This window comes from Phytophthora cinnamomi (assembly GCF_018691715.1).
Source record: "Phytophthora cinnamomi strain GKB4 chromosome Unknown Contig67, whole genome shotgun sequence".
Classification (NCBI taxonomy): domain Eukaryota; phylum Oomycota; class Peronosporomycetes; order Peronosporales; family Peronosporaceae; genus Phytophthora; species Phytophthora cinnamomi.
In genome coordinates, this window is record NW_027151000.1 from 411724 (window position 1) to 424565 (window position 12842).

General features: G+C 54.8%; 2 protein-coding genes across 2 annotated transcripts; both read right to left on the minus strand.

The window, feature by feature from the left end:
• Positions 1-9433: 9433 nt before the first annotated feature.
• On the minus strand, positions 9434-11164 carry IUM83_09412 (uncharacterized protein; the record flags this gene model as incomplete). Its single annotated transcript, XM_067933853.1, has 8 exons — positions 9434-9511; positions 9580-9627; positions 9698-9775; positions 9838-9970; positions 10046-10281; positions 10352-10522; positions 10606-10911; positions 11018-11164. 8 exons carry the CDS (start codon positions 11162-11164, stop codon positions 9434-9436), a joined length of 1197 nt encoding a protein of 398 aa, XP_067786540.1.
• A 160-nt stretch (positions 11165-11324) lies between these two features.
• Positions 11325-12838, minus strand: IUM83_09413 (RWD domain-containing protein 1; the record flags this gene model as incomplete). Its single annotated transcript, XM_067933854.1, has 9 exons — positions 11325-11461; positions 11569-11679; positions 11778-11817; positions 11897-11983; positions 12065-12223; positions 12325-12380; positions 12475-12543; positions 12632-12697; positions 12832-12838. The coding sequence occupies 9 exons, from the start codon at positions 12836-12838 to the stop codon at positions 11325-11327; spliced, it is 732 nt and encodes a 243-aa protein (XP_067786541.1).
• Positions 12839-12842: the final 4 nt, after the last annotated feature.

The following is a 12842-nucleotide window of genomic DNA, read 5'->3' on the forward strand; positions in this document are numbered from 1 at the left end:
ATGAGCTCCGATGGTTTCAAAGCAAGAAGACATCTTCTCGCAGCAAAGTGCCCGAATGGCAGGCACTTTGTCAAAGCTGGAACGCCTTTGTTGAAAACTTCAACAAGAGGCCGAGTGCTTACCGTGATCGGATTAAGCAAGCGCGTGATCGCTTCGAGACGTACTCGAAGCGTGGAAAGTTGGAGCAACTCCACGTTGCTGCGGAGGAGGCAAATGTGCCGTGCGCTGTGCCCGAGGGCTTTCAGTGCGCGAAGTGCTTCCCAGGCGCGGTCCGCTTGAGCGACCGCGACCTGAACGGGTACACGTCGTTCCGTGTGCCCGAGAGTCTCAAAGAGCTCCGTGCTAAGTTCTACGCACGTGAGGGTTCGGGCGCTAGCAATGATCGCATCGCTCGTGCTACTTCCACTGTGCCAGCGCGTACTACTCTTCGTACGCCCTCACCATTTCCGGAACGTCCTCCAGCAAGACGTTCCGCGGCTCTCATGTATCTTGATGGGGAGGAAATCCTCTCCAACGAATACGAAAACGAGCCCCTTGAGGGTTCGTTTTCGGGATACTATGGTCAACAATCCGCTCAACAATCCAGCGGGTTGAGCCGCGGGCGTCACGGATCGGCGGTGGCGGGGGTGGGAACACGCCCCGGGTATGATCAGCCCCGGGCTGATCAGTATGCGCCTCTCCACGACCGGGTGACCACCGTGGAGCGTTTGCAGGGTGCTGAGTTCGCTGCCCTGAAGCAGGAGCTGGCGAATCAGAAGGCCCAAGTCGCGGCGGTCATCCAGACCGCCAGGTCGAGCTGGGGACCCAGATGAAGGGGTTGCTCCAGCGCGTCCGCGCGCTGGAGGAGAGGCTGCTCGTTGCCGAGGCCAAGGCTTCCGGTGAGCCGAGCTAGATGGCTCGTGCTGCAGGTATGGCTTCAGCCGTCCGACGTAAAAGGTCGGATGGAGGCGCATGCTAGACGGTATGTCTAGCGTGTATGCGTTGCCGTGCCGTGCCAACACAGTGAACGGCCCGATGAAGCGCGGAGCAAGCTTGCTTGCTCCGACGTCCGAAACTGCATGTTTAGGCAGGTTTTGCGTAGCTAACAAAACCAATGAACTAACGTTGAATTCATTTGTATTGCCTCTGCCCACATTGTCTGCGTTCAGCTTCTGTTGGTCAACAGAAGCTGCTATTGCGTCTTGGACAAACCGAATCACGGCTTGTCTTTTGGTGATGAAATTGATTGTATCCGAGCTGAATTCATTCAGCTCGTTCTCCGCTAGAGGCCCGGCCTCTGCGTGGTTCTTTGCGGTGTCTGCGCCCTGCGCAGACCCGTGGTCGTTGTTCTTGTTGTTTGTTCATCGTTGCAGCTGACACTGTGCAAGTGTCAGCGTTTTTCTGCGGCTGCTGTATTGCAGTCATAGATCCTCCCCCATTTAAAGTGGGAGCCATCACTCCGAGTAAACTCGGTAGACGTGGATGCCGCATGGCATTCACGGCACCGCAGCAAGATGTACCATCTTGCTGAAGCAGTCGACGAAGACCACAACACCGGTATTCCCTCCGCTGTCCGGGGGAAGACCAAAGATGAAGTCCAAAGACATGGACTTCCAACACTCCGACGGAGTCAGTAGTGATTGTAACGGAGCCTGCGCGAATGGCGCAGGCTTCACGCGTTGGCATACCTTGCAAGCACGGATGTACTTGCGCACCCACTTATACTGGTGGTGCCAGTAGAAGTCGCGCGTGAGAAGGACGTATGTCTTCTCACGTCCGAGATGTCCCGCAGTCGGGGCATCATGATACTCGCACATGATCCTGAGTCGCAGGTCATGGTCATTCGGCACGACAACGCGGATCGCGTTGTCGTCGACTGCATTATAAAGCAGTATTCCGTCGTGCACTCGAAAGCGGTGTGCACGCGCACGAAGGTGCTTGGGCAGCTTCTGACGAGACTTGTCAGAAGGCGCTGTGCCATAGGCTAGCAAGAGTTTCGCGTCCGCGTCGTGTGCGTACGCGGCCTTCACATCGTCTAGCAGAGACGATGTGGGTTTGCTCGATTGCAAGACGTCAATGGCATTGACGTCAGCAGCTTCTGCGTAGTCCGGCCGACGTGATAACGCGTCGGCCACCACACTCAATCTTCCGGGTTTGTATTCGACCCGGAAGTTATACTCCGAAATAATGAGAGCCATCTCGCCATTCTTTGTGATATGTGAGGTGACTTCACTGCAGTGCGCAGTGATGCATGGTCGGTGTAGACCACAAACGATCTACTTCCAAGCAAATACACTCGGAACTTTGCGAGTGCGTATTTCATGGCAAGGAGCTCCTTGTCGTGCACCGGATAGTTGCGCTCAGCTAGCTTCAGCTGACGCGATTGGTAGTAGACGACACGATCACGGCCCTCGTGATCGTGCTGCATCAACGCGCATCCGATCGCGAAGTCGGATGCGTCGCACACTACGTGAAATGGGTGATCTTGGTCAGTCACTGCCAAGATCGGTGCCTCAGTCAAGCCCCGCTTGACTGCATCGAATGCCGTTTGGCAATCGGTTGTCCAATTCCACACAGCTTCCTTCTTAAGAAGCTGTGACAGCGGGCGAATCTTGCCCGCGTAATCCTCCACGTACTTGCACAAGTACGTGGCCAAGCCAAGGAACTGCCTCAGTTCCTTGACCCTTGAAGGCGTTGGCCATTCATTTATCACTCTGACCTTTTCCGGGTCAGGGCGAACGCCATTCTTCCCTACGAGGCACCCGAGGACGGGTATCTCGCTCGCCCCGAAGATACACTTCTTCAGGTTCACGTAGAGCTTATGCTTTCGCATAAGTTCAAGTAGCTTCCGGAGATGCACCCGGTGCATCTCAATGTCGGTCTTCCCGTCCACAGCCCGGCTGTGGATGAACACATCATCGAAGTAGCTCGGCGCGAAGTCGCGCACCGAGCGCAATAAGTGCGTCACGCACCTGTTGAAGGTCGCAGGGGTATTCTTAAGCCCCTGCGGCATTACTAGCCATTCCCGGAGCATGCCGCTTGGCGTGCTCACTGCCGTGAGAGGGATATCGCTCTCACGCATTAGGATCTGATAGAATCCGTCTCGCAAGTCGAGAGCATTGTAAACGGTGCTCCCGGCAATCGAATCAAAGATAACATCTTTTCGCGGTATCGACGTCTGCGCCGGTACCGTCGCATCGTTCAGCTTGTTATACGCATGAACGATGCGCCATCCGCCCTGTGGCTTTTTGACATAGAACGTCGGAGCACTGTGTGGGGACTTTGATTCCCGCAGTTGTCCTGCTTTGCGACGACTTTCAAAGAAGTCGTCGATTGCTTCTACCTGCTCTCGCGGCAGTGGCCACTGCCGCGTGACACAGTACTTTGTGCCCGGCACGAGATCAATCTCGTGCTGAATGCCCTTATCCTGCGGAAGCTCCGCAGGAATCTCTTCCGGGAGTACGTCTTTGTACTCCCTCAACAATTCGTAATAGGGACTCGACTTCAGCGAGTCCCAACCTTGTTCCTCGAAGCGCTCTCGCTTCGTCTTCGCACAGAGAGTGTCTTCACTCTCAGTGGTACTTCCCATGAAGAGCTGTCTCAGCTCTTCGCTCTCGATCTCCGTTCTTTCGCTGATCGAAAGAACGCAGACCTGTTCGATGCGTCCATCGTGCAAGTCGCGCGTGAAGCGCTTCCAGCTCGTGACTGGAAGCGAAGTCAACTCCGACGCCGTCGTCGGAGGATTAGCGAGTTCCATCTACTGGAATCCAGCATCTGTGCGCGTCAAGACGCTTAGCGTCTCGACATCCGGCGTCACCGCCTCAGTCTGCCCAGCAGACTGCTCTTGGTACGTCTCGGTCCCGGACCGAGACTTGCGCAGCGTTCTCCGCTTGCGCCGTCTTCTTGTTGTTCTTCTGATCCCGGCCCGGCCGTGGACAGTTGTTCGCCGGCAAACCCTGTCTGCGGGCGCGCGATATCCAGCCTGGCTTGATCGCATGGTGCTTCGTCATGCAGCCCGGCTGCACGACAGCATGCAAACTGCGTCAGTGTGGTACGTTTGCAACCGTCCGCACTGTTTGTAGCGTCAACTCCCGGAGTTGACACGCCTTTGTCACCTCGACGCCAGTTATTGGCGGAGCCCCTCATCACCGACGGTGCGTCGACTCCCGGAGCCGACGCGTCGTTGTCGACCTGACTTCTTCGGGTCAGGGACTGTCCCTTACACGCTTGAACGTGGATATTGGTTCCCGGAACCAGTACGTCTTTTTCTTCTGACGTCGGCAGCCTTGCCGACGTTGGTCTCACTTGTACGCGCCCTCGCGCACTTCCTGAGCACTCCGGGACAGCAGCACTAAGCGCTGTCTCGACTGGTGAGCCGCTCGCACCTGCTGGTGCGTGCGCTGCGGTAACAGGGCCATCGCTCTCTGTTCCGCTGTCGCGGCCGAAGCGCACGAGCGTGCGCTTCTTCCAGTCTATCACCGGCTCATGCCCATAACAACGTCGAACTAATCGTCCAGATCCAAGACGATAAAGTGTTCGACAAACACTCGTTGTTTGTACGAGAAGCGCACGTTCACGACGCGCTTCTCAGTCTTCATGATGGCACCTGTTGCCAGTCGTACCTCCAGAAGACTTCAAGGTACATTTACCTCCTCGAAGTCAAGTCTTGGCAGGCTTCGTAGTCGAACAAAGTTGTTCGACGCGCCTGAATCTACCAAAGCTCGAAGAGAGTCACTCGCTCTCTTCGAGTAAACCTTCAAGATGACTAGGTTCGGCCTGTCATCTTGTTTCTTGCAGCGAGAGCTAGTCTCACTGGGGGCTGCAGTCCTCAGTGTCGCGTGCCCGATGTCGGCACGCGTGACTGCATTACCAGTAGGGCGCCCCGCGCCTACTGGATGTTCGCGTTTTTTGTTGGTCCGCGGCGATGCCTAACATCGCCACGACGGCCACTTCCAGGGGGCATGGGAGCTGTGCACTCCCGTGCAAAGTGACCGATCCTTCCGCAACGGAAGCATCGCACGTTACCTCCCTGCTGCTGGTAACCAGCAGTTGTTGCGTTCGAGAGGTCCATTGGTTCCGGACCTCCCGTTCTCACTACCGGGCGCGGTAGCGGCCTCGGTACATTTGCATGGAGTTTAGCCTGCCGCAGGCTAAACTCTTCGTGCATTGCGGGAGTAATCGCAGCTTCGAGAGTACTCGGGTACTCTCGGAAGAGATAGGTCTTCACGGGCCCATCTCTCAGTCCCTTCATGAACGTGACGACCTTAGTCGCCTCGTCAATTGGATTAGGGACGATATTTGAGACCAAGTATCGTGCACGCTGCGCGTAAGCATGGACGTCATGCTTACCCTGCTGAAGGTCGAGGAACTCCGCCCTCGACCGGAACTCATTTTGCGGGGGCTCAAACGCTTGTTTGAGCTCCTCTTTGAATACTTCGTACGTGCTGAAGCACGTAGGATCGGAGAGTCGGCGCCCATACGCCCAACTCCTTGCGCGTCCGCCAAGGCAGGACATGGCGAACGCGACCTTCGACAGCGGGTCGACGATACGTCGAGCCGCTATGGCTGTGTCGAGTTCGACAAGCCACCGGAGGAGAGGCTCGCCCTCTCTTCCCACGTAATTGCTTACGCTCAATTTCAATGATTGAGCACGCGGTGTCGTCCCTGACGACGCCGTCACTGAGGAAGCAGCATCACGCTGCTCCTTCATGATGAACCCCAGAGCAACACCATGTTGCTCCGTCGGCGATAGCGTACGCAGCATCGTAGCTATCGCCGCTTCTCCAATGACTGTTGACAGTCGTTGGATGGCTTCCCACTCTGGGTCAGACAGGTGGGGGCAGTCAGCGCGTGCAACATGCGTTGCAGGCGTGTTGGAGCTCTCCATGGGCACCTCCGTGCTCATGTGGTTCTCGGCTCCGCGTTCGTACACCGCGTACGAACGTCAAGCAGTCGGTTGTTGGACGGACTACAAAGTGCTATCAGGTGTAGTGGGTCTAACTTGACTCACTACTTTAGCTTACACGTCGCGCTACGTGTATGAGGAAGCGTAAGTACTTAGTAATTACTTAGGTTAATTATATTTGAATACACAAATATAATTTAAATCAGATAAGACTCCAAGTAGCTAGTTTAAGGTAAAATGAGAACTGTATTGTTTGTAAATTGATCTTCCTCCTAAATCTGCTAAAAACTGTTTATCATCTATGAAAGGGATTGACAGCGGCTGGCTGTCAGAGCCCCGCTAATATGCACGTCTCTAATTGGTAGAAAGATGCTTCTTTCTACCAATAGGATCTTGGGTAGGTGTGGACCACTCATTGTGGTGACCCACTTCAATATATCCATTGGTGTGACTTACACCAAGGTGAGGAAGTATCTAAAACTTTTAACAGATATCATATCTGTTAAATTCACAAGTAGCTTGTAGCCACTTGTACGTGTAACCCCGTTGCATGAGGCGTCTGTGGGAGTGGGACTTTCGACGGGTCGTCCTCCTCCTGCTCCGCCGAGGCCTTGGTTTGGCCAGCCAGGCCGATGTCTGTGGCGCCAAAGCTCAGACGAAGCTTGCGCTTCCACTTCTGGAGCTCACGGTCAGCAATGGCGGGGGGCCAGTCGCGGATTGCGGCGTCCGACGGGTGAGTTTGGGGCTCGCACCCCATAGCCCGTAAGAGTGACACCGTGTCCTCGGCCACCTGAGTGGTGCTAATAGAGTTCACTGGCCAAGCCAGCTCGCCTTTCAGCTCCACCCAAATGGCCTGTCGGACCGACTTGGGCGAGTATTGCTGCATCCACTCGCTTTCTTCCATCATCTGCTTGAACACTCGTCCAAGCACCTTGTTTGCAGCTGGAGTGCTGCCATTCATCGGCGGTCGGTTGCCTTGGGCAACTTGAGGACCCTTAGTAACCTGCACCAGGGCTTTCCAGCCCTCGGTGCCGTCCTAATAGTTGCCGTAGGCGTGGTCCGGCTCCGCCACTTCATCAAATTCTTCGACGAGGTTTCGCGAGAGCGAGCGGGGAACCCCGCTGTGTCCCGCGGACAACATCGCGTCTTCCTGGTCGTCCGTCTCCTGCATCGCTGCAGATGACTTCTCTTCCAGGTCATCATAGTCCATCATTCCATCCTTGGCGTCGGAATATTCATCCACCGACTCTTCGAAGCTGACCGACCGTTCGGTGATCACCGACAACCGAGACGTCAAGTCGCTAGCGACGGTTGACGAGTACTCGGTGGGTCCGCGCGTCGACTTTGCCGGCGTTGCTGGTACCGCTGACTTGGATCAGTTCGCCATCTTGTTCTTCTTGTTCTTGTTCTCTTCTCTTTTCTTCTTCTTCTTTCCTCAATGCTCGTTAAGGGGCAATACCTACACAGACCGTAACAACAAACACTCGGTCACACCAGTCCCGGGTCGCGGCACCAGTTGTCGTGTAGGAATTCACGATTTTACGAGTCCTCGTCCCTCAGCCTCGACAAATGGGACGAGTCCTACCAACAACACACGCTTCCCGCGAAAGGTCGGCGAAGATTGTTGGGATTAAACCTGAAGACCTGGTCCGATCCCTTACACCGGGCTGGAAATATGCCTTGTGTTGAAGTATCGGTCAGGTAGGTAGAGCCCACACACAGGCACCGCCAGCCACAAGCAACGGCTGGGGTGCGTAAATATAAACGCTTTCGCGCTAAACCCACTGTGGTCCCTCAGAAAGGAAGGGTACCGGGCCGGTCAAGGCCTTTGACAGGGGCGCCGAGGTGAAACCTCGGCCAAAGAGTCAAATACACTGGGGGGCACGCCACGCACCCAGGTCAACGTACAAACGTACAGGGAGGACTCTCTACCTCCCAACACTCGGCCACTATCCACTCTTGGCCTTTCCAGGGCGAACTCTCGGTCAATGTACCTTAAGCTCACCGGCAGACATACCCCGCGTCGGCCGAGCGTATCCAGACCCTACAGCTAAGCTAGCTAGACTTACCGTAGACGGACTTGACCCTGATGGCTTGGGGGGAATATTCTGCTCTGATTTAATAGTTAGAGGCGGTGAGGCCTCGACTATAACTAATCCCTAATGTCTATACAAATATCTAATATAGACCGAGCCTTCGGTCTAATCCTACAACCGGACGAGCCTTCGTCATAAGTCCGGATTCCTAATAGGAGGCAAAAGGTGTATCCACTATGACTATCTGGAGAGCTCGGCGAGAATTTATTAGGGCCCGCCGAGCCTCACAGTCACTAACTAGCTTTCTGTCACTGGCGCGGTAAATGTGAGTAGCCAATAGGAGACCTCGGTCATCTTCTCTCAAACTCTCGACGGCGTTAGACCTCGGTCCGGTGGCTCCACTCCGCAGTCAAAACCCAATCTCACAACGGTCTGTCAAACGAGGGGGCAGCGAACAGCTTAGCGGTGCCTGTTTTGTAATATGTGGTTGTAGCGTGATACGGTGTCGCGTGACGCAACAGCACTGGGGAACTACCACGGCTGCTATCGAGTTACTCTCGTCGCTCAAGCCATATACCATTCTCTAATGGGTCTAATCATTCGCTGATGCAGGGTGCTGTTGGGGTGGGAATGGCAGGCCTACACGCACAGGCATACTTCGCGCCAAGCCAAAGCCGCAGGTTCCGCGGCGGTCAACGCACCACGCTCCCTGTGGTCCTCGATGCCGACCTCCGAACCCTTCCCGACAACTGCCACCTTCGACGAGCTGCCGATATTTATCTATTACGCTGTCACGCACAAGACCCGAAGGAATTGGAGACGACTTATCCAGTCCCTCCTCACCTACACACCTTCAGGAGAGAGAGATCTGACGTATGCGAACGCTACACTAGCCAGGAGGCTCAATAAGTTGACTCTTAACTAGCGTAATGAACGCGAGACCACGTTTACTACTACTACACGCACAGGCAGTACTCCGCCGCAACCTCTCCTCCCTGGAGCAGGTTGCACTCAGTCGTAGTGCCCAGCGTCCATGACGGCGCCGCTCGCAGCAGCCGCAGACTTTTTACACCTACTTCTTACGCTGCGCCGTTTTTACGAGATATATTAAGGATTGCAGTTTTTTTCGCTAAATCAGGTCCTATTAAGCGGTCTTAACAGACCGTCAATTGCGCTAAACTTAGCGATTTAAGCCATTTCCGCGGACCCCTATAGTCAAGGCGTTTTATCCTGTTTATTAACTTCGAACCTTGCGTTAACGCCATTTGGTCACTGTCTACGGTTCAGCGTACAACATTTTCAGCAAAGTGTCCCACTCCACAATGTTCGTAAACAGAGTTTTTTTTTGCAAAAAACGGCCTCAAGTAGACAAAATTCTAAATTGTACACCTAACCCATTCTCAAAACTGATAAGTCCCTTCGTAAAAACGTAAATCAGAATGTAAATCAGAGTAATGTACCACACACAAATCCATAAAACAGAGTCCATGATTATAGGGGGGCTTCGCCCCAATTAATCATACTCGTTCATACTCATGCTCGCCTCAGTGGAGTATTCGCCTTGCAACACAACCAGGAATGAGCTTGAAATCTGCTAGCATTGAAGAAGATGAGATCGTAGGCTTCGACGATATCCCCACAATGGATTAGTCAGCGTACATTAAATGCCCTCGCCGTCGCGAAGAATCGTTCGAGATCACGATCGCTCTGATGTAGAGAACGTTGGTAATTAGACCATGCACAGGGGTGGAAGCAAAAGGCAGTTCAATCACACTACCTTGTGTCTGTGGAACCAAGTGACCTTGGATAGGTAGGCAAAGATTTCTCCGGATGTTGATCGGCGTAACAGTGAAGCCTGTGCACATAAACATCCCATTAGCAACTGAATGAACGCATCGAGCCAAACGCCACATTTACCTCGATAGAGCTGAAGATAGCCAAACACGTCTGGAAAAACACCTTCCAGCCAAACTCAAAAAACAAATCAAGGAACGCGATAACGTAACGGTGCGGGAACAGCCGGGACTCTGTGAACAACGTGAGAATCCAACTGCACGACGAGTTAGGTTAGTCGTCATGACAGATAGATAGTTAACAGAATCGTCCAAAAGATCGGCACGCTCACCAAGATGCGTAGGTTGACGGGTGAATATCCCGGTCTGACAAGTGGGCATGTAGTCTTGGAAGATGCAGACGCAGTGCCTCGTCGAGTTGGAAATAGCGGAGGTTGACATCTTTCATATCGGGCCGGTAGACATCGTCCAGCCTGTATTTCTCTGTGAGTGCCAGGAACAGACGAAACGCAATTTCGCTGTTCATCTTCGACTCCTGCACCAGCACCGCCGCCACCGACGTCATGCCCTGCCCAGGTCGATACACTCACCCTGAGCAACAACAAACTACGAAGCAATAAAACAACAAGTTTTCCAACCTGGCAGTATCCGATCTGCGGCTTGAGAATCATGAACACACTCAGTAGCTGATGTGTACTGGACTTCCAGGCCATAAACTCCGACGACGAGTTCTGCGACTTGACCAGGAAGTTGGGCCGCTTGTTGTTGGCCATCCTGGTCTGCAGCTGCTGAAAGGTGCGGTCAATGTCCTGCAGCAACAGCAACATTAACAATAACGAAAAGCTATCAGCCTCCGCCTTCTCCTCTCTACATCGAAAGCCAGCCAGCCCACCCTGTCCAGCGTCCGTTTCTGCTCCAAGTGCGCCCCCTGCAGTCTGCGCTGCCTGGGCAGCTGGTGCACGAGCCACTGGAACTCGTCGCCCGAGAGGTCCGTGGGCGTCACGCCGGCCGGGCGCTTGCGCACCAGGAAGAGCCACTTCTCTCCGCGGCAGCCGAAGGGCAGCACCTTGAAGCGCCACAGCAGCTGCCGGAGCGAGAAGGCCGGTTGCGCGCCGCGCACCTGCGGCTGGCAGCCCTTGCACAGCACGTGGGGCTCGTCGCCGCACGAGCAGAACTGGCACACCAGCGCGCGGCAGAACTGCAACATGATCAAGTCAAAGTGTAGCCATATCCAAAAATTAAAATAATAATTTTCGATAAAAACAAGAAACGGCTGTCGAGCATTTTTTTTGTTTTTTACTGACGGTGCAGGGCTTGGCCGGCCGGAAGCGGTGGCACGCCACCTCGCAGCACTGGCAACACGCGCTCGTATCCACTGGTTCCGCGTCTGGCGGTGCTGCGGCCGCTCTGGCCGACGCCGCGGCGGACACCAGCGACAGCGGGATGGCCATCTCTTGGCAGTCGATCTTATTCAACACTGGCTGTTCCATACAAGGCGCAAGGTATTTTTAGCTGGATGAGTCGCGCAGCTGCGGACCTGCAGGGACGCATACGGAACCTCTACTGAAGCATATGGCTACGTTGCAGTTGGACATGGCTACATGTAGGTGCCTACTTCTGGTCGTCGTCGTCCTGCTGCTGCTCATCGCCCTCGCCGTCATGCTCGGCGGCATCCTCACCTTCGGCTTCGGCCTCGGCCTCTTCGGCGCTGTCCTCCGTTACCAGACCCTTGTTCCACAGCTGACGGCCTGCGATTTATGAGGAGATTCGTTACGTTAGACAAGGAGATCACGGTTTCTAGTTCTCGGCGTTTCGAGCGCGTGCGTGCTGTTGCGTGTACTGTACGAGGTCGTACCTGTGAGTTTGGCCGTGGCTTCGTCCTTGAGCGAGGCCTTCTGCGTCCCGCGCATCTCGGCCTCGAACTTCTCCTTCCACGCTGCGAACGACTCAACTGTCACGGGCGTGCCTGCAATGCGTCAGAAACCACAAGCAGTTAGAACGAGGTCAAGCACAAGGGCGAGCATATTCTTGCCACACTAGTGAGCAAACAAACAGAGCTCTTACCGTGGAACTCGCGCCGCTCATCCTCCGCGTCTGCGTTCGCCTGTCCGGATCAGTCGCGACGTTAGCAGCTGAAGGGAGATTCGTTTTGCACTACTGCGTCTGCTTCGCCTCTTCCTTACCTTCTCTAGTTTGTCCGCCTCCACCTTCTCCTCCTTCTTCTTCTTGAGCTCCATGCGACGCAGCATTTCCTGGTGCTCCGATCCATCCTGTCCATGTGTCAACAGCAGATTCGCCAGATTCAGTACCACAGCCAGCACGAACCACCGCAACAGCAACAGCAAGCGTACATTTCCCTCCCGGTTGTTCTCCACTAAATATTCCCGCACCGCCTCACTCAGCGTGTACATCATGGCCATGCCCATGTTCTCCTCGACCTGCTGAACCAGCAACTGCTTGATCTCCTTCACCTGGCTGTCGGCCAGACCCTTCTTCACGATAACCTCAATCTACTCGACAACAGCAGCATCACAGCTTCAGCTTCAGCATCACACCAGCCATTGCAACCATCCCTTGCATCACTTCACCCCATCAAGATCACAAAACCAACCTTCGGCTCCACGTCCGGATACGTCTCCGGGATCTCCGCCTTCAACAGCAATGCAACTGCAACAAGCAGCACCCCAATCCGGCCAGTCGCCACCTCATGAGTCACAACTCTACGTCCTGAAATCCATTGCACCAGGGCCCCAAAACGCACCGAAGTTGTTCTCGCCGTCCTGGTTGGGCACCACGTGCACCTGGTACGTCAGCGGCTCGTCCGACAGCTCTGCAACCACAGCACCCACCCACCAATAGTCAATTCAACCGACACTACAGCCAGTATAGCGCTGCAATGCAGCAAACCGCCCACGCACTGGTGAAGTCGTCCATGTAGATGGCCTCGAGGGCCTCCACCTCCATGGCCTGCTCCTCCTTGTAGTCTGGATCGCGCCACAGCAGCACCACCGTCAGCAGCAGCCCAACCTTGTGTTGTATATGCAGAAACCGAGTCTCTGGAGGCCGCAGAGCGCCGCGGCGAGGCGTGCGTCGCCCGCAGGCAGATTGCCATTCGTACCAGTCATCTCG